The sequence below is a fragment of the Eucyclogobius newberryi genome, unplaced genomic scaffold (assembly GCF_026437365.1).
Source record: "Eucyclogobius newberryi isolate DKJ021-1_F unplaced genomic scaffold, fEucNew1.0.hap1 SCAF_18, whole genome shotgun sequence".
Taxonomy (NCBI): Eukaryota; Metazoa; Chordata; class Actinopteri; order Gobiiformes; family Gobiidae; genus Eucyclogobius; species Eucyclogobius newberryi.
In genome coordinates this window covers 1,757,033-1,782,173 of record NW_027315812.1, presented here as the reverse complement: position 1 = coordinate 1,782,173, position 25,141 = coordinate 1,757,033, and the positions used below count along the sequence as shown (strand labels likewise).

The 25,141-nt window shown below is 52.7% G+C and overlaps 1 protein-coding gene across 1 annotated transcript in view; it reads right to left on the bottom strand.

Annotated features, from left to right (window-relative positions):
- The window catches only part of LOC140364286 (5'-AMP-activated protein kinase subunit gamma-2-like), a 59,401-nt gene that overhangs the window by 13,508 nt on the left and 20,752 nt on the right, over nt 1–25,141 (bottom strand). The window contains exons 6-8 of the mRNA XM_072450379.1: nt 24,898–25,024; nt 20,856–21,021; nt 20,009–20,046 (exon numbers count right to left, since the gene is read on the bottom strand). Coding sequence (XP_072306480.1) covers nt 20,009–20,046; nt 20,856–21,021; nt 24,898–25,024 — 331 coding nt within the window. The remainder of the gene's footprint in view (nt 1–20,008; nt 20,047–20,855; nt 21,022–24,897; nt 25,025–25,141) is intronic.

Sequence of the window (25,141 nt, the reverse complement as noted above, 5' to 3'; positions counted from 1 at the left end):
AGCGTTCTCCTGAGCGTTCTCCAGAGCGTTCTCCAGAGCATTCTCCTGAGCCTTCTCCTGCTTTTTTTCTCCTGAGCGTTCTCCAGAGCGTTCTCCTGAGCCTTCTCCTGATCTGTTCTCCAGAGCGTTCTCCTGAGCCTTCTCTAGAGCCTTCTCCTGATTTCTGTTCTCCTGAGCGTTCTCCTGAGCCTTCTCCTGATCTGTTCTCCAGAACATTCTCCTGATCTGTTCTCCTGATCTGTTCTCCAGAGCATTCTCCTGGGCGTTCTCCTGAGCCTTCTCCTGAGCCTTCTCCTGATCTTTTCTCCAGAGCATTCTCATAAGCGTTCGCCAGAGCGTTCTCCTGGGCCTTCTCCTGATCTATTCTCCTGAGCGTTCTCCAGAGCGTTCTCCAGAGCGTTCTCCTGAGCCTTCTCCTGATCTGTTCTCCTGAGCCTTCTCCTGAGCCTTCTCCTGATCTGTTCTCCAGAGCGTTCTCCTGAGCCTTCTCCTGATCTGTTCTCCAGAGCATTCTCCTGAGCGTTCTCCAGAGCCTTCTCTAGAGCCTTCTCCTGATCTGTTCTCCTGAGCGTTCTCCTGAGCATTCTCCTGATCTGTTCTCCAGAGCGTTCTCCTGATCTGTTCTCCTGATCTGTTCTCCAGAGCATTCTCCTGAGCGTTTTCCTGAGCATTCTCCTGAGCCTTCTCCTGATCTGTTCTCCTGAGCGTTCTCCAGAGCGTTCTCCTGAGCGTTCTCCAGAGCCTTCTCTAGAGCCTTCTCCTGATCTGTTCTCCTGAGCGTTCTCCTGAGCATTCTCCTGATCTGTTCTCCAGAGCGTTCTCCTGATCTGTTCTCCTGATCTGTTCTCCAGAGCATTCTCCTGGGCGTTCTCCTGAGCCTTCTCCTGATCTTTTCTCCTGAGCGTTCTAGTGAGCTTTCTCCAGGGCGTTCTCCTGAGCCTTCTCCTGATCTGTTCTCCTGAGCGTTCTCCTGAGCATTCTCCTGACCTTTTCTCCAGAGCGTTCTCCAGAGCGTTCTCCGATTCTGTTCTCCTGAGCGTTCTCCTGAGCCTTCTCCTGATCTGTTCTCCAGAGCGTTCTCCTGAGCCGTCTCCTGATCTGTACTCCAGAGCGTTCTCCTGAGCGTTCTCCTGAACATTCTCCTGAGCCTTCTCCTGATCTTTCCTCCTGAGCGTTCTCCAGAGCGTTCTCCAGAGCATTCTCCTGAGCCTTCTCCTGCTTTTTTTCTCCTGAGCGTTCTCCAGAGCGTTCTCCTGAGCCTTCTCCTGATCTGTTCTCCAGAGTGTTCTCCTGAGCGTTCTCCAGAGCCTTCTCTAGAGCCTTCTCCTGATTTCTGTTCTCCTGAGCGTTCTCCTGAGCCTTCTCCTGATCTGTTCTCCAGAACATTCTCCTGATCTGTTCTCCTGATCTGTTCTCCAGAGCATTCTCCTGGGCGTTCTCCTGAGCCTTCTCCTGAGCCTTCTCCTGATCTTTTCTCCAGAGCATTCTCATAAGCGTTCGCCAGAGCGTTCTCCTGGGCCTTCTCCTGATCTATTCTCCTGAGCGTTCTCCAGAGCGTTCTCCAGAGCGTTCTCCTGAGCCTTCTCCTGATCTGTTCTCCTGAGCGTTCTCCTGAGCCTTCTCCTGATCTGTTCTCCTGAGCGTTCTCCTGAGCATTCTCCTGACCTTTTCTCCAGAGCGTTCTCCAGAGCGTTCTCCGATTCTGTTCTCCTGAGCGTTCTCCTGAGCCTTCTCCTGATCTGTTCTCCAGAGCGTTCTCCTGAGCCGTCTCCTGATCTGTACTCCAGAGCGTTCTCCTGAGCGTTCTCCTGAACATTCTCCTGAGCCTTCTCCTGATCTTTCCTCCTGAGCGTTCTCCAGAGCGTTCTCCAGAGCATTCTCCTGAGCCTTCTCCTGCTTTTTTTCTCCTGAGCGTTCTCCAGAGCGTTCTCCTGAGCCTTCTCCTGATCTGTTCTCCAGAGTGTTCTCCTGAGCGTTCTCCAGAGCCTTCTCTAGAGCCTTCTCCTGATTTCTGTTCTCCTGAGCGTTCTCCTGAGCCTTCTCCTGATCTGTTCTCCAGAACATTCTCCTGATCTGTTCTCTTGATCTGTTCTCCAGAGCATTCTCCTGGGCGTTCTCCTGAGCCTTCTCCTGAGCCTTCTCCTGATCTTTTCTCCAGAGCATTCTCATAAGCGTTCGCCAGAGCGTTCTCCTGGGCCTTCTCCTGATCTATTCTCCTGAGCGTTCTCCAGAGCGTTCTCCAGAGCGTTCTCCTGAGCCTTCTCCTGATCTGTTCTCCTGAGCGTTCTCCTGAGCCTTCTCCTGATCTGTTCTCCAGAGCGTTCTCCTGAGCCTTCTCCTGATCTGTTCTCCAGAGCATTCTCCTGAGCGTTTTCCTGAGCATTCTCCTGAGCCTTCTCCTGATCTTTTCTCCTGAGCGTTCTCCTGAGCCTTCTCCTGATCTGTTCTCCTGAGCGTTCTCCAGAGCGTTCTCCTGAGTGTTCTCCAGAGCGTTCTCCAGAGCGTTCTCCAGAGCGTTCTCCTGATCTGTTCTCCTGAGCGTTTTCCTGAGCGTTTTCCTGAGCGTTCTCCTGAGCCTTCTCCTGATCTTTTCTCTTGAGCGTTCTCCAGAGCGTTCTCCTGAGCCTTCTCCTGATCTGTTCTCCAGAGAATTCTCCTGAGCGTTCTCCTGAGCCTTCTCCTGATCTTTTCTCTTGAGCGTTCTCCAGAGCATTTTCCTGAGCCTTCTCCTGATCTGTTCTCCTGATATTTCTCCTGAGCGTTTTCCTGAGCCTTCTCCTGATCTTTTCTCCTGAGCGTTCTCCAGAGCGTTCTCCTGATCTGTTCTCCAGAGCATTCTCCTGATCTGTTCTCCTGATCTGTTCTCTAGAGCATTCTTTGGGCGTTCTCCTGAGCCTTCTCCTGATCTTTTCTCCAGAGCGTTCTCCAGAGCGTTCTCCTGAGCGTTCTCCTGAGCCTTCTCCTGATCTGTTCTTCTGAGCGTTCTCCAGAGCGTTCTCCATATCTGTTCTCCTGAGCGTTCTCCTGAGCCTTCTCCTGATCTGTTCTCCAGAGCTTTCTCATGAGCCTTCTCCTGATCTGTTCTCCAGAGCGTTCTCCTGAGCGTTTTCCTGAGCGTTTTCCTGAGCCTTCTCCTGATCTTTTCTCCTGAGCGTTCTCCAGAGCTTTATCCTGAGCCTTCTCCTGATCTGTTCTCCAGAGCGTTCTCCTGAGCCTTCTCCTGATATTTTCTCCTGAGCGTTCTCCAGAGCGTTCTCCAGAGCCTTCTCCTGATCTGTTCTCCTGAGCCTTCTCCTGATCTGTTCTCCTGAGCGTTCTTAAAGCGTTCTCCTGATCTGTTCTCCTGAGCGTTCTCCTGAGCCTTCCTATCTGTTCTCCAGAGCGTTCTCCTGAGCCTTCTCCTGATCTGTTCTCCAGAGCGTTCTCCAGAGCGTTCTCCTGAGCCTTCTCCTGATCTGTTCTCCAGAGCGTTCTCCTGAGCCTTCTCCTGATCTGTTCTCCTGAGCGTTCTCCTGAGCCTTCTTTTGATCTGTTCTCCTGAGCGTTCTCCTGAGCCTTCTCCTGATATTTTCAACAGAGCGTTCTCCAGAGCCTTCTCCTGAGCGTTCTCCTGAGCCTTCTCCTGATCTGTTCTCCTGAGCGTTCTCCTGAGCCTTCTCCTGATCTGTTCTCCAGAGCGTTCTCCTGAGCCGTCTCCTTATCTGTACTCCAGAGCGTTCTCCTGAGCGTTCTCCTGAACATTCTCCTGAGCCTTCTCCTGATCTTTCCTCCTGAGGGTTCTCCAGAGCGTTCTCCAGAGCATTCTCCTGAGACTTCTCCTGCTTTTTTTCTCCAGGGCGTTCTCCTGAGCGTTCTCCAGAGCGTTCTCCTTATCTGTTCTCTAGAGCATTCTCCTGAGCGTTATCCTGAGCGTTCTCCTGAGCCGTCTCCTGATCTGTACTCCAGAGCGTTCTCCTGAGCGTTCTCCTGAACATTCTCCTGAGCCTTCTCCTGATCTTTCCTCCTGAGCGTTCTCCAGAGCGTTCTCCAGAGCATTCTCCTGAGCCTTCTCCTGCTTTTTTTCTCCTGAGCGTTCTCCAGAGCGTTCTCCTGAGCCTTCTCCTGATCTGTTCTCCAGAGTGTTCTCCTGAGCGTTCTCCAGAGCCTTCTCTAGAGCCTTCTCCTGATTTCTGTTCTCCTGAGCGTTCTCCTGAGCCTTCTCCTGATCTGTTCTCCAGAACATTCTCCTGATCTGTTCTCCTGATCTGTTCTCCAGAGCATTCTCCTGGGCGTTCTCCTGAGCCTTCTCCTGAGCCTTCTCCTGATCTTTTCTCCAGAGCATTCTCATAAGCGTTCGCCAGAGCGTTCTCCTGGGCCTTCTCCTGATCTATTCTCCTGAGCGTTCTCCAGAGCGTTCTCCAGAGCGTTCTCCTGAGCCTTCTCCTGATCTGTTCTCCTGAGCGTTCTCCTGAGCCTTCTCCTGATCTGTTCTCCAGAGCGTTCTCCTGAGCCTTCTCCTGATCTGTTCTCCAGAGCATTCTCAGGAGCGTTTTCCTGAGCATTCTCCTGAGCCTTCTCCTGATCTTTTCTCCTGAGCGTTCTCCTGAGCCTTCTCCTGATCTGTTCTCCTGAGCGTTCTCCAGAGCGTTCTCCTGAGTGTTCTCCAGAGCGTTCTCCAGAGCGTTCTCCAGAGCGTTCTCCTGATCTGTTCTCCTGAGCGTTTTCCTGAGCGTTTTCCTGAGCGTTCTCCTGAGCCTTCTCCTGATCTTTTCTCTTGAGCGTTCTCCAGAGCGTTCTCCTGAGCCTTCTCCTGATCTGTTCTCCAGAGAATTCTCCTGAGCGTTCTCCAGAGCGTTCTCCAAAGCGTTCTCCAGAGCATTTTCCTGAGCCTTCTCCTGATCTGTTCTCCTGATATTTCTCCTGAGCGTTTTCCTGAGCCTTCTCCTGATCTTTTCTCCTGAGCGTTCTCCAGAGCGTTCTCCTGATCTGTTCTCCAGAGCATTCTCCTGATCTGTTCTCTAGAGCATTCTTTGGGCGTTCTCCTGAGCCTTCTCCTGATCTTTTCTCCAGAGCGTTCTCCAGAGCGTTCTCCTGAGCGTTCTCCTGAGCCTTCTCCTGATCTGTTCTTCTGAGCGTTCTCCAGAGCGTTCTCCATATCTGTTCTCCTGAGCGTTCTCCTGAGCCTTCTCCTGATCTGTTCTCCAGAGCTTTCTCATGAGCCTTCTCCTGATCTGTTCTCCAGAGCGTTCTCCTGAGCGTTTTCCTGAGCGTTTTCCTGAGCCTTCTCCTGATCTTTTCTCCTGAGCGTTCTCCAGAGCTTTATCCTGAGCCTTCTCCTGATCTGTTCTCCAGAGCGTTCTCCTGAGCCTTCTCCTGATATTTTCTCCTGAGCGTTCTCCAGAGCGTTCTCCAGAGCCTTCTCCTGATCTGTTCTCCTGAGCCTTCTCCTGATCTGTTCTCCTGAGCGTTCTCAAAGCGTTCTCCTGATCTGTTCTCCTGAGCGTTCTCCTGAGCCTTCCTATCTGTTCTCCAGAGCGTTCTCCTGAGCCTTCTCCTGATCTGTTCTCCAGAGCGTTCTCCTGAGCGTTCTCCTGAGCCTTGTCCTGATCTTTTCTCCTGAGCGTTCTCCTGAGCGTTCTCCAGAGCGTTCTCCTGAGCCTTCTCCTGATCTGTTCTCCAGAGCGTTCTCCTGAGCCTTCTCCTGATCTGTTCTCCTGAGCGTTCTCCTGAGCCTTCTTTTGATCTGTTCTCCTGAGCGTTCTCCTGAGCCTTCTCCTGATATTTTCAACAGAGCGTTCTCCTGAGCCTTCTCCTGATCTGTTCTCCAGAGCCTTCTCCTGAGCGTTCTCCTGAGCCTTCTCCTGATCTGTTCTCCTGAGCGTTCTCCTGAGCCTTCTCCTGATCTGTTCTCCAGAGCGTTCTCCTGAGCCGTCTCCTTATCTGTACTCCAGAGCGTTCTCCTGAGCGTTCTCCTGAACATTCTCCTGAGCCTTCTCCTGATCTTTCCTCCTGAGGGTTCTCCAGAGCGTTCTCCAGAGCACTCTCCTGAGACTTCTCCTGCTTTTTTTCTCCAGGGCGTTCTCCTGAGCGTTCTCCAGAGCGTTCTCCTTATCTGTTCTCTAGAGCATTCTCCTGAGCGTTATCCTGAGCGTTCTCCTGAGCCTTCTCCTGATCTTTTCTCCTGAGCGTTCTACTGAGCATTCTCCAGGGCATTCTCCAGAGCGTTCTCCAGAGCGTTCTCCTGATCTGTTCACCTTAACATTCTCCTGAGCCTTCTCCTGATCTTTCCTCCTGAGCGTTCTCCAGAGCGTTCTCCTGAGCCTTCTCCTGATCTGTTCTCCAGAGCGTTCTCCTGAACCTTCTCCTGATCTTTCCTCCTGAGCCTTCTCCAGAGCGTTCTCCAGAGCGTTCTCCTGAGCCTTCTCCAGAGCGTTCGCCAGAGCCTTCTCCTGATCTGTTCTCCTGAGCGTTCTCCTGAGCCTTCTCCTGATCTGTTCTCCAGAGCTTTCTCCTGATCTGTTCTCCAGAGCGTTCTCCTGAGCGTTCTCCTGAGCGTTCTCCAGAGCCTTCTCCAGAGCGTTCTCCTGAGCCTTCTCCTGATCTTTCCTCCTGAGCGTTCTCCAGAGCGTTCTCCTGAGCCTTCTCCTGATCTGTTCTCCTGAGCGTTCTCCTGAGCCTTCTCCTGATCTTTTCTCCTGAGCGTTCTCCAGAGCGTTCTCCTGAGCGTTCTCCTGAGCCTTCTCCTGATCTGTTCTCCTGAGCGTTCTCCTCAGCCTTCTCCTGATCTGTTCTCCTGAGCGTTCTCCAGAGCGTTCTCCTGATTATTTTCTCCTGAGCCTTCTCCTGATCTGTTCTCCAGAGCGTTCTCCTGAGCCTTCTCCTGATCTGTTCTCCAGAGCGTTCTCCTGAGCGTTCTCCTGAGCATTCTCCTGAACCTTCTCCTGATCTTTCCTCCTGAGCGTTCTCCTGAGCGTTCTCCAGAGCGTTCTCCAGAGCGTTCTCCTGAGCCTTCTCCTGATCTGTTCTCCAGAGCTTTCTCCTGTTCTGTTCTCCAGAGCGTTCTCCTGAGCGTTCTCCAGAGCCTTCTCCAGAGCGTTCTCCTGAGCATTCTCCTGATCTGTTCTCCAGAGCGTTCTCCTGATCTGTTCTCCTGATCTGTTCTCCAGAGCATTCTCCTGGGCGTTCTCCTGAGCCTTCTCCTGATCTTTTCTCCTGAGCGTTCTAGTGAGCTTTCTCCAGGGCGTTCTCCTGAGCGTTCTCCTGAGCATTCTCCTGACCTTTTCTCCAGAGCGTTCTCCAGAGCGTTCTCCGATTCTGTTCTCCTGAGAGTTCTCCTGAGCCTTCTCCTGATCTGTTCTCCAGAGCGTTCTCCTGAGCCGTCTCCTGATCTGTACTCCAGAGCGTTCTCCTGAGCGTTCTCCTGAACATTCTCCTGAGCCTTCTCCTGATCTTTCCTCCTGAGCGTTCTCCAGAGCGTTCTCCAGAGCATTCTCCTGAGCCTTCTCCTGCTTTTTTTCTCCTGAGCGTTCTCCAGAGCGTTCTCCTGAGCCTTCTCCTGATCTGTTCTCCAGAGCGTTCTCCTGAGCGTTCTCCAGAGCCTTCTCTAGAGCCTTCTCCTGATTTCTGTTCTCCTGAGCGTTCTCCTGAGCCTTCTCCTGATCTGTTCTCCAGAACATTCTCCTGATCTGTTCTCCTGATCTGTTCTCCAGAGCATTCTCCTGGGCGTTCTCCTGAGCCTTCTCCTGATCTTTTCTCCAGAGCATTCTCATAAGCGTTCGCCAGAGCGTTCTCCTGGGCCTTCTCCTGATCTATTCTCCTGAGCGTTCTCCAGAGCGTTCTCCAGAGCGTTCTCCTGAGCCTTCTCCTGATCTGTTCTCCTGAGCGTTCTCCTGAGCCTTCTCTTGATCTGTTCTCCAGAGCGTTCTCCTGAGCCTTCTCCTGATCTGTTCTCCAGAGCATTCTCCTGAGCGTTTTCCTGAGCATTCTCCTGAGCCTTCTCCTGATCTGTTCTCCTGAGCGTTCTCCAGAGCGTTCTCCTGAGCGTTCTCCAGAGCCTTCTCTAGAGCCTTCTCCTGATCTGTTCTCCTGAGCGTTCTCCTGAGCATTCTCCTGATCTGTTCTCCAGAGCGTTCTCCTGATCTGTTCTCCTGATCTGTTCTCCAGAGCATTCTCCTGGGCGTTCTCCTGAGCCTTCTCCTGATCTTTTCTCCTGAGCGTTCTAGTGAGCTTTCTCCAGGGCGTTCTCCAGAGCGTTCTCCTGAGCCTTCTCCTGATCTGTTCTCCAGAGCGTTCTCCTGGGCCTTCTCCTGATCTATTCTCCTGAGCGTTCTCCAGAGCGTTCTCCAGAGCGTTCTCCTGAGCCTTCTCCTGATCTGTTCTCCTGAGCGTTCTCCTGAGCCTTCTCTTGATCTGTTCTCCAGAGCGTTCTCCTGATCTGTTCTCCTGATCTGTTCTCCAGAGCATTCTCCTGGGCGTTCTCCTGAGCCTTCTCCTGATCTTTTCTCCTGAGCGTTCTAGTGAGCTTTCTCCAGGGCGTTCTCCAGAGCGTTCTCCTGAGCCTTCTCCTGATCTGTTCTCCAGAGCGTTCTCCTGAGCCGTCTCCTGATCTGTACTCCAGAGCGTTCTCCTGAGCGTTCTCCTGAACATTCTCCTGAGCCTTCTCCTGATCTTTCCTCCTGAGCGTTCTCCAGAGCGTTCTCCAGAGCATTCTCCTGAGCCTTCTCCTGCTTTTTTTCTCCTGAGCGTTCTCCAGAGCGTTCTCCTGAGCCTTCTCCTGATCTGTTCTCCAGAGCGTTCTCCTGAGCGTTCTCCAGAGCCTTCTCTAGAGCCTTCTCCTGATTTCTGTTCTCCTGAGCGTTCTCCTGAGCCTTCTCCTGATCTGTTCTCCAGAACATTCTCCTGATCTGTTCTCCTGATCTGTTCTCCAGAGCATTCTCCTGGGCGTTCTCCTGAGCCTTCTCCTGAGCCTTCTCCTGATCTTTTCTCCAGAGCATTCTCATAAGCGTTCGCCAGAGCGTTCTCCTGGGCCTTCTCCTGATCTATTCTCCTGAGCGTTCTCCAGAGCGTTCTCCAGAGCGTTCTCCTGAGCCTTCTCCTGATCTGTTCTCCTGAGCGTTCTCCTGAGCCTTCTCCTGATCTGTTCTCCAGAGCGTTCTCCTGAGCCTTCTCCTGATCTGTTCTCCAGAGCATTCTCCTGAGCGTTTTTCTGAGCATTCTCCTGAGCCTTCTCCTGATCTTTTCTCCTGAGCGTTCTCCTGAGCGTTCTACAGAGCGTTCTCCTGAGCCTTCTCCTGATCTGTTCTCCTGAGCGTTCTCCAGAGCGTTCTCCTGAGTGTTCTCCAGAGCGTTCTCCAGAGCGTTCTCCAGAGCGTTCTCCTGATCTGTTCTCCTGAGCGTTTTCCTGAGCGTTCTCCTGAGCCTTCTCCTGATCTTTTCTCTTGAGCGTTCTCCAGAGCGTTCTCCTGAGCCTTCTCCTGATCTGTTCTCCAGAGAATTATCCTGAGCGTTCTCCAGAGCGTTCTCCAAAGCGTTCTCCAGAGCATTTTCCTGAGCCTTCTCCTGATCTGTTCTCCTGATATTTCTCCTGAGCGTTTTCCTGAGCCTTCTCCTGATCTTTTCTCCTGAGCGTTCTCCAGAGCGTTCTCCTGATCTGTTCTCCAGAGCATTCTCCTGATCTGTTCTCCTGATCTTTTCTCCAGAGCGTTCTCCAGAGCGTTCTCCAGAGCGTTCTCCTGAGCCTTCTCCTGAGCCTTCTCCTGATCTGTTCTTCTGAGCGTTCTCCAGAGCGTTCTCCATATCTGTTCTCCTGAGCGTTCTCCTGAGCCTTCTCCTGATCTGTTCTCCAGAGCTTTCTCATGAGCCTTCTCCTGATCTGTTCTCCAGAGCGTTCTCCTGAGCGTTTTCCTGAGCGTTTTCCTGAGCCTTCTCCTGATCTTTTCTCCTGAGCGTTCTCCAGAGCTTTCTCCTGAGCCTTCTCCTGATCTGTTCTCCAGAGCGTTCTCCTGAGCCTTCTCCTGATCTTTTCTCCTGAGCGTTCTCCAGAGCGTTCTCCAGAGCCTTCTCCTGATCTGTTCTCCTGAGCCTTCTCCTGATCTGTTCTCCTGAGCGTTCTCAAAGCGTTCTCCTGATCTGTTCTCCTGAGCGTTTTCCTGAGCCTTCCTATCTGTTCTCCAGAGCGTTCTCCTGAGCCTTCTCCTGATCTGTTCTCCAGAGCGTTCTCCTGAGCGTTCTCCTGAGCCTTGTCCTGATCTTTTCTCCTGAGCGTTCTCCTGAGCGTTCTCCAGAGCGTTCTCCTGAGCCTTCTCCTGATCTGTTCTCCAGAGCGTTCTCCTGAGCCTTCTCCTGATCTGTTCTCCTGAGCGTTCTCCTGAGCCTTCTTTTGATCTGTTCTCCTGAGCGTTCTCCTGAGCCTTCTCCTGATATTTTCAACAGAGCGTTCTCCTGAGCCTTCTCCTGATCTGTTCTCCAGAGCCTTCTCCTGAGCGTTCTCCTGAGCCTTCTCCTGATCTGTTATCCTGAGCGTTCTCCTGAGCCTTCTCCTGATCTGTTCTCCAGAGCGTTCTCCTGAGCCGTCTCCTGATCTGTACTCCAGAGCGTTCTCCTGAGCGTTCTCCTGAACATTCTCCTGAGCCTTCTCCTGATCTTTCCTCCTGAGCGTTCTCCAGAGCGTTCTCCAGAGCATTCTCCTGAGACTTCTCCTGCTTTTTTTCTCCAGGGCGTTCTCCTGAGCGTTCTCCAGAGCGTTCTCCTTATCTGTTCTCTAGAGCATTCTCCTGAGCGTTCTCCTGAGCGTTCTCCTGAGCCTTCTCCTGATCTTTTCTCCTGAGCGTTCTACTGAGCATTCTCCAGGGCATTCTCCAGAGCGTTCTCCAGAGCGTTCTCCTGATCTGTTCACCTTAACATTCTCCTGAGCCTTCTCCTGATCTTTCCTCCTGAACGTTCTCCAGAGCGTTCTCCTGAGCCTTCTCCTGATCTGTTCTCCAGAGCGTTCTCCTGAACCTTCTCCTGATCTTTCCTCCTGAGCCTTCTCCTGAGCGTTCTCCAGAGCGTTCTCCAGAGCGTTCTCCTGAGCCTTCTCCAGAGCGTTCTCCAGAGCCTTCTCCTGATCTGTTCTCCTGAGCGTTCTCCTGAGCCTTCTCCTGATCTGTTCTCCAGAGCGTTCTCCTGAGCGTTCTCCTGAGCGTTCTCCAGAGCCTTCTCCAGAGCGTTCTCCTGAGCCTTCTCCTGATCTTTCCTCCTGAGCGTTCTCCAGAGCGTTCTCCTGAGCCTTCTCCTGATCTGTTCTCCTGAGCCTTCTCCTGAGCCTTCTCCTGATCTTTTCTCCTGAGCGTTCTCCAGAGCGTTCTCCTGAGCGTTCTCCTGAGCCTTCTCCTGATCTGTTCTCCTGAGCGTTCTCCTCAGCCTTCTCCTGATCTGTTCTCCTGAGCGTTCTCCAGAGCGTTCTCCTGATTATTTTCTCCTGAGCCTTCTCCTGATCTGTTCTCCAGAGCGTTCTCCTGAGCCTTCTCCTGATCTGTTCTCCAGAGCGTTCTCCTGAGCGTTCTCCTGAGCATTCTCCTGAACCTTCTCCTGACCTTTCCTCCTGAGCGTTCTCCTGAGCGTTCTCCAGAGCGTTCTCCAGAGCGTTCTCCTGAGCCTTCTCCTGATCTGTTCTCCAGAGCTTTCTCCTGATCTGTTCTCCAGAGCGTTCTCCTGAGCGTTCTCCAGAGCCTTCTCCAGAGCGTTCTCCTGAGCCTTCTCCTGATCTGTTCTCCTGAGTGTTCTCCTGAGCGTTCTCCAGAGCCTTCTCCAGAGCGTTCTCCTGAGCCTTCTCCTGATCTGTTCTCCAGATCGTTCTCCAGAGCCTTCTCCAGAGCGTTCTCCTGAGCCTTCTCCTGATCTGTTCTCCAGAGCGTTCTCCAGAGCCTTCTCCTGATCTGTTCTCCAGAGCCTTCTCCTGATCTGTTCTCCAGAGCGTTCTCCTGATCTGTTCTCCAGAGCGTTCTCCAGAGCCTTCTCCTGATCTGTTCTCCTGAGCCTTCTCCTGATCTGTTCTCCAGAACATTCTCCTGATCTGTTCTCCTGATCTGTTCTCCAGAGCATTCTCCTGGGCGTTCTCCTGAGCCTTCTCCTGAGCCTTCTCCTGATCTTTTCTCCAGAGCATTCTCATAAGCGTTCGCCAGAGCGTTCTCCTGGGCCTTCTCCTGATCTATTCTCCTGAGCGTTCTCCAGAGCGTTCTCCAGAGCGTTCTCCTGAGCGTTCTCCAGAGCCTTCTCCAGAGCGTTCTCCTGAGCCTTCTCCTGATCTGTTCTCCTGAGTGTTCTCCTGAGCGTTCTCCAGAGCCTTCTCCAGAGCGTTCTCCTGAGCCTTCTCCTGATCTGTTCTCCAGATCGTTCTCCAGAGCCTTCTCCAGAGCGTTCTCCTGAGCCTTCTCCTGATCTGTTCTCCAGAGCGTTCTCCAGAGCCTTCTCCTGATCTGTTCTCCAGAGCCTTCTCCTGATCTGTTCTCCAGAGCGTTCTCCTGATCTGTTCTCCAGAGCGTTCTCCAGAGCCTTCTCCTGATCTGTTCTCCTGAGCCTTCTCCTGATCTGTTCTCCAGAACATTCTCCTGATCTGTTCTCCTGATCTGTTCTCCAGAGCATTCTCCTGGGCGTTCTCCTGAGCCTTCTCCTGAGCCTTCTCCTGATCTTTTCTCCAGAGCATTCTCATAAGCGTTCGCCAGAGCGTTCTCCTGGGCCTTCTCCTGATCTATTCTCCTGAGCGTTCTCCAGAGCGTTCTCCAGAGCGTTCTCCTGAGCGTTCTCCAGAGCGTTCTCCTGAGCCTTCTCCTGATCTGTTCTCCTGAGCGTTCTCCTGAGCCTTCTCCTGATCTGTTCTCCAGAGCGTTCTCCTGAGCCTTCTCCTGATCTGTTCTCCAGAGCATTCTCCTGAGCGTTTTCCTGAGCATTCTCCTGAGCCTTCTCCTGATCTGTTCTCAAGAGCGTTCTCCAGAGCGTTCTCCTGAGCGTTCTCCAGAGCCTTCTCTAGAGCCTTCTCCTGATCTGTTCTCCTGAGCGTTCTCCTGAGCATTCTCCTGATCTGTTCTCCAGAGCGTTCTCCTGATCTGTTCTCCTGATCTGTTCTCCAGAGCATTCTCCTGGGCGTTCTCCTGAGCCTTGTCCTGATCTTTTCTCCTGAGTGTTCTAGTGAGCTTTCTCCAGGGCGTTCTCCAGAGCGTTCTCCTGAGCCTTCTCCTGATCTGTTCTCCTGAGCGTTCTCCTGAGCATTCTCCTGACCTTTTCTCCAGAGCGTTCTCCAGAGCGTTCTCCGATTCTGTTCTCCTGAGCGTTCTCCTGAGCCTTCTCCTGATCTGTTCTCCAGAGCGTTCTCCTGAGCCGTCTCCTGATCTGTACTCCAGAGCGTTCTCCTGAACGTTCTCCTGAACATTCTCCTGAGCCTTCTCCTGATCTTTCCTCCTGAGCGTTCTCCAGAGCGTTCTCCAGAGCATTCTCCTGAGCCTTCTCCTGCTTTTTTTCTCCTGAGCGTTCTCCAGAGCGTTCTCCTGAGCCTTCTCCTGATCTGTTCTCCAGAGCGTTCTCCTGAGCGTTCTCCAGAGCCTTCTCTAGAGCCTTCTCCTGATTTCTGTTCTCCTGAGCGTTCTCCTGAGCCTTCTCCTGATCTGTTCTCCAGAACATTCTCCTGATCTGTTCTCCTGATCTGTTCTCCAGAGCATTCTCCTGGGCGTTCTCCTGAGCCTTCTCCTGAGCCTTCTCCTGATCTTTTCTCCAGAGCATTCTCATAAGCGTTCACCAGAGCGTTCTCCTGGGCCTTCTCCTGATCTATTCTCCTGAGCGTTCTCCAGAGCGTTCTCCAGAGCGTTCTCCTGAGCCTTCTCCTGATCTGTTCTCCTGAGCGTTCTCCTGAGCCTTCTCCTGATCTGTTCTCCAGAGCGTTCTCCTGAGCCTTCTCCTGATCTGTTCTCCAGAGCATTCTCCTGAGCGTTTTCCTGAGCATTCTCCTGAGCCTTCTCCTGATCTTTTCTCCTGAGCGTTCTCCTGAGCGTTCTACAGAGCGTTCTACAGAGCGTTCTCCTGAGCCTTCTCCTGATCTGTTCTCCTGAGCGTTCTCCAGAGCGTTCTCCTGAGTGTTCTCCAGAGCGTTCTCCAGAGCGTTCTCCAGAGCGTTCTCCTGATCTGTTCTCCTGAGCGTTTTCCTGAGCGTTTTCCTGAGCGTTCTCCTGAGCCTTCTCCTGATCTTTTCTCTTGAGAGTTCTCCAGAGCGTTCTCCTGAGCCTTCTCCTGATCTGTTCTCCAGAGAATTCTCCTGAGCGTTCTCCAGAGCGTTCTCCAAAGCGTTCTCCAGAGCATTTTCCTGAGCCTTCTCCTGATCTGTTCTGATATTTCTCCTGAGCATTTTCCTGAGCCTTCTCCTGATCTTTTCTCCTGAGCGTTCTCCAGAGCGTTCTCCTGATCTGTTCTCCAGAGCATTCTCCTGATCTGTTCTCCTGATCTGTTCTCTAGAGCATTCTTTGGGCGTTCTCCTGAGCCTTCTCCTGATCTTTTCTCCAGAGCGTTCTCCAGAGCGTTCTCCTGAGCGTTTTCCTGAGCGTTTTCCTGAGCCTTCTCCTGATCTTTTCTCCTGAGCGTTCTCCAGAGCTTTCTCCTGAGCCTTCTCCTGATCTGTTCTCCAGAGCGTTCTCCTGAGCCTTCTCCTGATCTTTTCTCCTGAGCGTTCTCCAGAGCGTTCTCCAGAGCCTTCTCCTGATCTGTTCTCCTGAGCCTTCTCCTGATCTGTTCTCCTGAGCGTTCTCAAAGCGTTCTCCTGATCGGTTCTCCTGAGCGTTCTCCTGAGCCTTCCTATCTGTTCTCCAGAGCGTTCTCCTGAGCCTTCTCCTTATCTGTTCTCCAGAGCGTTCTCCTGAGCGTTCTCCTGAGCCTTGTCCTGATCTTTTCTCCTGAGCGTTCTCCTGAGCGTTCTCCAGAGCGTTCTCCTGAGCCTTCTCCTGATCTGTTCTCCAGAGCGTTCTCCTGAGCCTTCTCCTGATCTGTTCTCCAGAGCGTTCTCCAGAGCCTTCTCCTGATCTGTTCTCCTGAGCCTTCTCCTGATCTGTTCTCCTGAGCGTTCTCAAAGCGTTCTCCTGATCTGTTCTCCTGAGCGTTCTCCTGAGCCTTCCTATCTGTTCTCCAGAGCGTTCTCCTGAGCCTTCTCCTGATCTGTTCTCCAGAGCGTTCTCCTGAGCGTTCTCCTGAGCCTTGTCCTGAGCCTTCTCCTGATCTTTCCTCCTGAGCGTTCTCCAGAGCGTTCTCCAGAGCGTTCTCCAGAGCATTCTCCTGAGCCTTCTCCTGCTTTTTTTCTCCTGAGCGTTCTCCAGAGCGTTCTCCTGAGCCTTCTCCTGATCTGTTCTCCAGAGCGTTCTCCTGAGCGTTCTCCAGAGCCTTCTCTAGAGCCTTCTCCTGATTTCTGTTCTCCTGAGCCTTCTCCTGAGCCTTCTCCTGATCTGTTCTCCAGAACATTCTCCTGATCTGTTCTCCTGATCTGTTCTCCAGAGCATTCTCCTGGGCGTTCTCCTGAGCCTTCTCCTGAGCCTTCTCCTGATCTTTTCTCCAGAGCATTCTCATAAGCGTTCGCCAGAGCGTTCTCCTGGGCCTTCTCCTGATCTTTCTCTTGAGCGTTCTCCAGAGCGTTCTCCTGAGCCTTCTCCTGATCTGTTCTCCAGAGAATTATCCTGAGCGTTCTCCAGAGCGTTCTCCAAAGCGTTCTCCAGAGCATTTTCCTGAGCCTTCTCCTGATCTTTTCTCCTGAGCGTTCTCCAGAGCGTTCTCCTGATCTGTTCTCCAGAGCATTCTCCTGATCTGTTCTCCTGATCTTTTCTCCTGAGCGTTCTCCTGAGCCTTCTCCTGAGCCTTCTCCTGAGCCTTCTCCTGATCTGTTCTCCAGAGCGTTCTCCTGAGCCTTCTCCTGATCTGTTCTCCTGAGCGTTCTCCTGAGCCTTCTTTTGATCTGTTCTCCTGAGCGTTCTCCTCAGCCTTCTCCTGATCTGTTCTCCTGATCTGTTCTCCAGAGCGTTCTCCTGAGCCTTCTCCTGATCTGTTCTCCAGAGCGTTCTCCTGAGCGTTCTCCTGAGCATTCTCCTGAACCTTCTCCTGATCTTTCCTCCTGAGCGTTCTCCTGAGCGTTCTCCTGAGCGTTCTCCTGAGCATTCTCCTGAACCTTCTCCTGATCTTTCCTCCTGAGCCTTCTCCTGATCTGTTCTCCAGAGCCTTCTCCTGAGCGTTCTCCTGAGCCTTCTCCTGATCTGTTATCCTGAGCGTTCTCCTGAGCCTTCTCCTGATCTGTTCTCCAGAGCGTTCTCCTGAGCCGTCTCCTGATCTGTACTCCAGAGCGTTCTCCTGAGCGTTCTCCTGAACATTCTCCTGAGCCTTCTCCTGATCTTTCCTCCTGAGCGTTCTCCACAGCGTTCTCCAGAGCATTCTCCTGAGACTTCTCCTGCTTTTTTTCTCCAGGGCGTTCTCCTGAGCATTCTCCAGAGCGTTCTCCTTATCTGTTCTCTAGAGCATTCTCCTGAGTGTTCTCCTGAGCGTTCTCCTGAGCGTTCTCCTGATCTTTTCTCCTGAGCGTTCTACTGAGCATTCTCCAGGGCATTCTCCAGAGCGTTCTCCAGAGCGTTCTCCTGATCTGTTCACCTTAACATTCTCCTGAGCCTTCTCCTGATCTTTCCTCCTGAGCGTTCTCCAGAGCGTTCTCCTGAGCCTTCTCCTGATCTGTTCTCCAGAGCGTTCTCCTGAACCTTCTCCTGATCTTTCCTCCTGAGCCTTCTCCTGAGCGTTCTCCAGAGCGTTCTCCAGAGCGTTCTCCTGAGCCTTCTCCAGAGCGTTCTCCAGAGCCTTCTCCTGATCTGTTCTCCTGAGCGTTCTCCTGAGCCTTCTCCTGATCTGTTCTCCAGAGCGTTCTCCTGAGCGTTCTCCTGAACGTTCTCCAGAGCCTTCTCCAGAGCGTTCTCCTGAGCCTTCTCCTGATCTTTCCTCCTGAGCGTTCTCCAGAGCGTTCTCCTGAGCCTTCTCCTGATCTGTTCTCCTGAGCGTTCTCCTGAGCCTTCTCCTGATCTTTTCTCCTGAGCGTTCTCCAGAGCGTTCTCCTGAGCGTTCTCCTGAGCCTTCTCCTGATCTGTTCTCCTGAGCGTTCTCCTCAGCCTTCTCCTGATCTGTTCTCCTGATCTGTTCTCCAGAGCGTTCTCCTGAGCCTTCTCCTGATCTGTTCTCCAGAGCGTTCTCCTGAGCGTTCTCCTGAGCATTCTCCTGAACCTTCTCCTGATCTTTCCTCCTGAGCGTTCTCCTGAGCGTTCTCCTGAGCGTTCTCCAGAGCGTTCTCCTGAGCCTTCTCCTGATCTGTTCTCCAGAGCTTTCTCCTGATCTGTTCTCCAGAGCGTTCTCCTGAGCGTTCTCCAGAGCCTTCTCCAGAGCGTTCTCCTGAGCCTTCTCCTGATCTGTTCTCCTGAGCGTTCTCCTGAGCGTTCTCCAGAGCCTTCTCCAGAGCGTTCTCCTGAGCCTTCTCCTGATCTGTTCTCCAGAGCGTTCTCCAGAGCCTTCTCCAGAGCGTTCTCCTGAGCCTTCTCCTGATCTGTTCTCCAGAGCGTTCTCCAGAGCCTTCTCCTGATCTGTTCTCCAGAGCCTTCTCCTGATCTGTTCTCCTGAGCGTTCTCCTGAGCGTTCTCCAGAGCCTTCTCCAGAGCGTTCTCCAGAGCTTTCTCCTGATCTGTTCTCCTGAGCGTTCTCCAGAGCCTTCTCCAGAGCGTTCTCCTGAGCCTTCTCCTGATCTGTTCTCCTGAGCGTTCTCCAGAGCCTTCTCCAGAGCGTTCTCCTGAGCCTTCTCCTGATCTGTTCTCCTGAGCGTTCTCCAGAGCGTTCTCCTGATCTGTTCTCCTGAGCGTTCTCCTGAGCCTTCTCCTGATCTGTTCTCCAGAGCGTTCTCCTGAGCGTTCTCCTGAGCCTTGTCCTGATCTTTTCTCCTGAGCGTTCACCTGAGCGTTCTCCAGAGTGATCTCCTGAGCATTCTCCTGATCTGTTCTCCTGAGCGTTCTCTTGAGCGTTCTCCTGAACATTCTCCTGAGCCTTCTCCTGATCTTTCCTCCTGAGCGTTCTCCAGAGCGTTCTCCAGAGCGTTCTCCTGAGCGTTCTCCTGAGCCTTCTCCTGATCTGTTCTCCTGAGCCTTCTCCTGATCTGTTCTCCAGAGCGTTCTCCTGAGCCTTCTCCTGATCTGTTCTCCAGAGCGTTCTCCTGAGCGTTCTCCTGAGCGTTCTCCTGAACCTTCTCCTGATCTGTTCTCCAGAGCTTTCTCCTGATCTGTTCTCCAGAGCGTTCTCCTGAGCGTTCTCCAGAGCCTTCTCCAGAGCGTTCTCCTGAGCCTTCTCCTGATCTGTTCTCCAGAGCGTTCTCCAGAGCGTTCTCCTGAGCCTTCTCCTGATCTGTTCTCCTGAGCGTTCTCCTGAGCCTTCTCCTGATCTTTTCTCCTGAGCGTTCTCCAGAGCGTTCTCCTGAGCGTTCTCCTGAGCCTTCTCCTGATCTGTTCTCCTGAGCGTTCTCCTCAGCCTTCTCCTGATCTGTTCTCCTGATCTGTTCTCCAGAGCGTTCTCCTGAGCCTTCTCCTGATCTGTTCTCCAGAGCGTTCTCCTGAGCGTTCTCCTGAGCATTCTCCTGAACCTTCTCCTGATCTTTCCTCCTGAGCGTTCTCCTGAGCGTTCTCCTGAGCGTTCTCCAGAGCGTTCTCCTGAGCCTTCTCCTGATCTGTTCTCCAGAGCTTTCTCCTGATCTGTTCTCCAGAGCGTTCTCCTGAGCGTTCTCCAGAGCCTTCTCCAGAGCGTTCTCCTGAGCCTTCTCCTGATCTGTTCTCCTGAGCGTTCTCCTGAGCGTTCTCCAGAGCCTTCTCCAGAGCGTTCTCCTGAGCCTTCTCCTGATCTGTTCTCCAGAGCGTTCTCCAGAGCCTTCTCCAGAGCGTTCTCCTGAGCCTTCTCCTGATCTGTTCTCCAGAGCGTTCTCCAGAGCCTTCTCCTGATCTGTTCTCCAGAGCCTTCTCCTGATCTGTTCTCCTGAGCGTTCTCCTGAGCGTTCTCCAGAGCCTTCTCCAGAGCGTTCTCCAGAGCTTTCTCCTGATCTGTTCTCCTGAGCGTTCTCCAGAGCCTTCTCCAGAGCGTTCTCCTGAGCCTTCTCCTGATCTGTTCTCCTGAGCGTTCTCCAGAGCCTTCTCCAGAGCGTTCTCCTGAGCCTTCTCCTGATCTGTTCTCCTGAGCGTTCTCCAGAGCGTTCTCCTGATCTGTTCTCCTGAGCGTTCTCCTGAGCCTTCTCCTGATCTGTTCTCCAGAGCGTTCTCCTGAGCGTTCTCCTGAGCCTTGTCCTGATCTTTTCTCCTGAGCGTTCACCTGAGCGTTCTCCAGAGTGATCTCCTGAGCATTCTCCTGATCTGTTCTCCTGAGCGTTCTCTTGAGCGTTCTCCTGAACATTCTCCTGAGCCTTCTCCTGATCTTTCCTCCTGAGCGTTCTCCAGAGCGTTCTCCAGAGCGTTCTCCTGAGCGTTCTCCTGAGCCTTCTCCTGATCTGTTCTCCTGAGCCTTCTCCTGATCTGTTCTCCAGAGCGTTCTCCTGAGCCTTCTCCTGATCTGTTCTCCAGAGCGTTCTCCTGAGCGTTCTCCTGAGCGTTCTCCTGAACCTTCTCCTGATCTGTTCTCCAGAGCTTTCTCCTGATCTGTTCTCCAGAGCGTTCTCCTGAGCGTTCTCCAGAGCCTTCTCCAGAGCGTTCTCCTGAGCCTTCTCCTGATCTGTTCTCCAGAGCGTTCTCCTGAGCGTTCTCCAGAGCCTTCTCCAGAGCCTTCTCCTGAGCCTTCTCCTGATCTGTTCTCCAGAGCGTTCTCCTGAGCGTTCTCCAGAGCCTTCTCCAGAGCGTTCTCCTGAGCCTTCTCCTGATCTGTTCTCCAGAGCGTTCTCCTGATCTGTTCTCCAGAGCGTTCTCCTGATCTGTTCTCCAGAGCGTTCTCCTGATCTGTTCTCCAGAGCGTTCTCCTGAGACTCAGAGTTACTCACAATCACGTCAAATTTGGAGTAAATGTCGACCACTTTCCCTGAAACAGAAGAAAAGAGCTTAAAGTCCAGCTTTAGTCCTGGTCCTGGTCCAGCTTTAGTCCTGGTCCTGGTCCAGCTTTAGTCCTGGTCCTGGTCCAGCTTTAGTCCTGGTCCAGGTCCAGCTTTAGTCCTGGTCCTGGTCCAGCTTTAGTCCTGGTCCTGGTCCAGCTTTAGTCCTGGTCCTGGTCCAGCTTTAGTCCTGGTCCTGGTCCAGCTTTAGTCCTGGTCCAGGTCCAGCTTTAGTCCTGGTCCTGGTCCAGCTTTAGTCCTGGTCCTGGTCCAGCTTTAGTCCTGGTCCAGGTCCAGCTTTAGTCCTGGTCCAGGTCCAGCTTTAGTCCTGGTCCTGGTCCAGCTTTAGTCCTGGTCCTGGTCCAGCTTTAGTCCTGGTCCTGGTCCAGCTTTAGTCCTGGTCCAGGTCCAGCTTTAGTCCTGGTCCTGGTCCAGCTTTAGTCCTGGTCCTGGTCCAGCTTTAGTCCTGGTCCTGGTCCAGCTTTAGTCCTGGTCCAGGTCCAGCTTTAGTCCTGGTCCTGGTCCAGCTTTAGTCCTGGTCCTGGTCCAGCTTTAGTCCTGGTCCAGGTCCAGCTTTAGTCCTGGTCCAGGTCCAGCTTTAGTCCTGGTCCAGCTTTAGTCCTGGTCCTGGTCCAGCTTTAGTCCTGGTCCAGCTTTAGTCCTGGTCCTGGTCCAGCTTTAGTCCTGGTCCAGCTTTAGTCCTGGTCCAGCTTTAGTCCTGGTCCTGGTCCAGCTTTAGTCCTGGTCCAGCTTTAGTCCTGGTCCTGGTCCAGCTTTAGTCCTGGTCCAGGTCCAGTACCGTTGTGGTCCACCACGGGCAGAGCAGAGACTCTTCTGTGGGTGAACAGGGACAGAGCGGTGCACAGGGGCGTGTCCGGGGCGATGAAGGCGATGTTTGAGTACGTCCCAACTCTGAGCTCCTCCAGACTCTGCTTCATGAAGGCCGGCATCGCCATCTCACCCACCTGAGGAGGAGCAGGAGAAACATCTAACACCTGAGGAGGAGCAGGAGAAACATCTGACACCTGAGGAGGAGCAGGAGAAACATCTAACACCTGAGGAGGAGCAGGAGAAACATCTGACACCTGAGGAGGAGCAGGAGAAACATCTGACACCTGAGGAGGAGCAGGAGAAACATCTGACACCTGAGGAGGAGCAGGAGAAACATCTGACACCTGAGGAGGAGCAGGAGAAACATCTGACACCTGAGGAGGAGCAGGAGAAACATCTGACACCTGAGGAGGAGCAGGAGAAACATCTAACACCTGAGGAGGAGCAGGAGAAACATCTGACACCTGAGGAGGAGCAGGAGAAACATCTGACACCTGAGGAGGAGCAGGAGAAACATCTGACACCTGAGGAGGAGCAGGAGAAACATCTGACACCTGAGGAGGAGCAGGAGAAACATCTGACACCTGAGGAGGAGCAGGAGAAACATCTGACACCTGAGGAGGAGCAGGAGAAACATCTGACACCTGAGGAGGAGCAGGAGAAACATCTGACACCTGAGGAGGAGCAGGAGAAACATCTAACACCTGAGGAGGAGCAGGAGAAACATCTGACACCTGAGGAGGAGCAGGAGAAACATCTGACACCTGAGGAGGAGCAGGAGAAACATCTAACACCTGAGGAGGAGCAGGAGAAACATCTGACACCTGAGGAGGAGCAGGAGAAACATCTGACACCTGAGGAGGAGCAGGAGAAACATCTGACACCTGAGGAGGAGCAGGAGAAACATCTGACACCTGAGGAGGAGCAGGAGAAACATCTGACACCTGAGGAGGAGCAGGAGAAACATCTAACACCTGAGGAGGAGCAGGAGAAACATCTGACACCTGAGGAGGAGCAGGAGAAACATCTGACACCTGAGGAGGAGCAGGAGAAACATCTGACACCTGAGGAGGAGCAGGAGAAACATCTGACACCTGAGGAGGAGCAGGAGAAACATCTGACACCTGAGGAGGAGCAGGAGAAACATCTGACACCTGAGGAGGAGCAGGAGAAACATCTGACACCTGAGGAGGAGCAGGAGAAACATCTGACACCTGAGGAGGAGCAGGAGAAACATCTGACACCTGAGGAGGAGCAGGAGAAACATCTGACACCTGAGGAGGAGCAGGAGAAACATCTGACACCTGAGGAGGAGCAGGAGAAACATCTAACACCTGAGGAGGAGCAGGAGAAACATCTGACACCTGAGGAGGAGCAGGAGAAACATCTGACACCTGAGGAGGAGCAGGAGAGGAGAAGGAGGAGAAATGTGGCTCTTGAGCTTCAGAACATTTATCCAGAGAATAAACATGAGACGTTGTTATGGAAAAATAAGAATCTGAATCTGGCCCTTTGTCTCTTTCAATTCAATTCATTTTTGTGACGCCCAAAGTCACAGCCCGACATCTCCATGTCTGGACACAGGGCCACGCCCTCACACCAGAGCAATCATCTCCATGTCTGGACACAGGGCCACGCCCTCACACCAGAGCAATCATCTCCATGTCTGGACACAGGGCCACGCCCTCACACCAGAGCAATCATCTCCATGTCTGGACACAGGGCCACGCCCTCACACCAGAGCAATCATCTCCATGTCTGGACACAGGGCCACGCCCTCACACCAGAGCAATCATCTCCATGTCTGGACACAGGGCCACGCCCTCACACCAGAGCAATCATCTCCATGTCTGGACACAGGGCCACGCCCTCACACCAGAGCAATCATCTCCATGTCTGGACACAGGGCCACGCCCTCACACCAGAGCAATCATCTCCATGTCTGGACACAGGGCCACGCCCTCACACCAGAGCAATCATCTCCATGTCTGGACACAGGGCCACGCCCTCACACCAGAGCAATCATCTCCATGTCTGGACACAGGGCCACGCCCTCACACCAGAGCAATCATCTCCATGTCTGGACACAGGGCCACGCCCTCACACCAGAGCAATCATCAGAATGTAAATGTAAACCCTGTGTCTCTGGTTGTCCTTCTGCCTGTCCCATTTGCATCTATGTCCTCTAAGACCTGCTGTGAGATGTAAATGTGGAATGGTCATGTGACCATCTGTGATTAAAGGAAGGGGACAGAGGTGGGACAGGAGGACTTGGGAGACACACATTTTGGGAAGCAGGCAAGAGACAGACGCGTGGACTCGGGCGTCCATGAGAACGAGTCCACACGAGTTTCTTTCTGATTCAGCCACAAAATTAAACAGTTTAATTTTGAAACGAGACAACTTGATTCTTTGTGTCATCGAGAGATTTTTGCCACTACAACGTCTTTCGTCAGAGATAAGAAGTGAAGAGCATTGTGGGAGGTCTAAGTCTGGTTCTTCTGGTTCTTCTGGTTCTTGTGGCTCTCCTGGTTCTTCTGGTTCTTCTGGTTATTGTGGCTCTTCTGGTTCTTCTGGTTCTCCTGGTTCTTCTGGTTCTTCTGGTTCTTGTGGCTCTCCTGGTTATCCTGGTTCTTCCGGTTCTTCTGGTTCTTGTGGTTCTCCTGGTTCTTGTGGTTCTTGTGGCTCTCCTGGTTCTCCTGGTACTTGTGACTCTCCTGGTTCTCCTGTTTCTTGTGGTTCTTGTGGTTCTCATGGTTCTTGTGGCTCTCCTGGTTCTCCTGGTTCTTGTGGCTCTCCTGGTTCTCCTGGTTCTTCTGGTTCTCCTGGTTCTTGTGGCTCTCCTGTTTCTTGTGGTTCTCATGGTTCTCATGGTTCTTCTGCTTCTCATGGTTCTTCTGCTTCTCCTGGTTCTTGTGGCTCTCCTGGTTCTTCTGGTTCTTGTGGCTCTCCTGTTTCTTGTGGTTCTTCTGGTTCTCATGGTTCTCATGGTTCTTCTGTTTCTCCTGGTTCTTGTGGCTCTCCTGGTTCTTCTGGTTCTCCTGGTTCTTGTGGCTCTCCTGGTTCTTCTGGTTCTCCTTGTTCTTGTGGCTCTCCTGTTTCTTCTGGTTCTCCTTGTTCTTGTGGCTCTCCTGTTTCTTGTGGTTCTCATGGTTCTCATGGTTCTTCTGCTTCTCATGGTTCTTCTGCTTCTCCTGGTTCTTGTGGCTCTCCTGGTTCTTCTGGTTCTTGTGGCTCTCCTGTTTCTTGTGGTTCTTCTGGTTCTCATGGTTCTCATGGTTCTTCTGTTTCTCCTGGTTCTTGTGGCTCTCCTGGTTCTTCTGGTTCTCCTGGTTCTTGTGGCTCTCCTGGTTCTTCTGGTTCTCCTTGTTCTTGTGGCTCTCCTGTTTCTTCTGGTTCTCCTTGTTCTTGTGGCTCTCCTGTTTCTTGTGGTTCTCATGGTTCTCATGGTTCTTCTGCTTCTCATGGTTCTTCTGCTTCTCCTGGTTCTTGTGGCTCTCCTGGTTCTTCTGGTTCTTGTGGCTCTCCTGTTTCTTGCGGTTCTTCTGGTTCTCATGGTTCTCATGGTTCTTCTGGTTCTCCTGGTTCTTGTGGCTCTCCTGGTTCTTCTGGTTCTCCTGGTTCTTGTGGCTCTCCTGGTTCTTCTGGTTCTCCTTGTTCTTGTGGCTCTCCTGTTTCTTCTGGTTCTCCTTGTTCTTGTGGCTCTCCTGTTTCTTGTGGTTCTTCTAGTTCTCATGGTTCTTCTGTTTCTCCTGGTTCTTGTGGTTCTCCTGGTTCTTCTTGTTCTCCTGGTTCTTGTGGCTCTCCTGGTTCTTCTGGTTCTCCTTGTTCTTGTGGCTCTCCTGTTTCTTCTGGTTCTCCTTGTTCTTGTGGCTCTCCTGTTTCTTGTGGTTCTTCTAGTTCTCATGGTTCTCCTGGTTCTTGTGGTTCTCCTGGTTCTTGTGGTTCTCCTGGTTCTTGTGGCTCTCATGGTTCTCCTGGCTCTCATGGTTCTCAAGGTTCATACTCACAAAGAGCTGCAGGAACTTGAGGATCCTCTTGTGGGTCAAAATGTAGAGAGCGTTTCCACTGATCGGGTCAATCACAGGCAAACGATGGATCTTATGTTTGATGAGAGAGTGGACCGCCTCCAACACACTGAGGAGGAGGAGAGGAGGAGGAGAGGAGGAAGAGGAGGAGAGGAGGAAGAGGAGGAGAGGAGGAGGAGAGGAGGAAGAGGAGGAGAGGAGGAAGAGGAGGAGAGGAGGAGGAGAG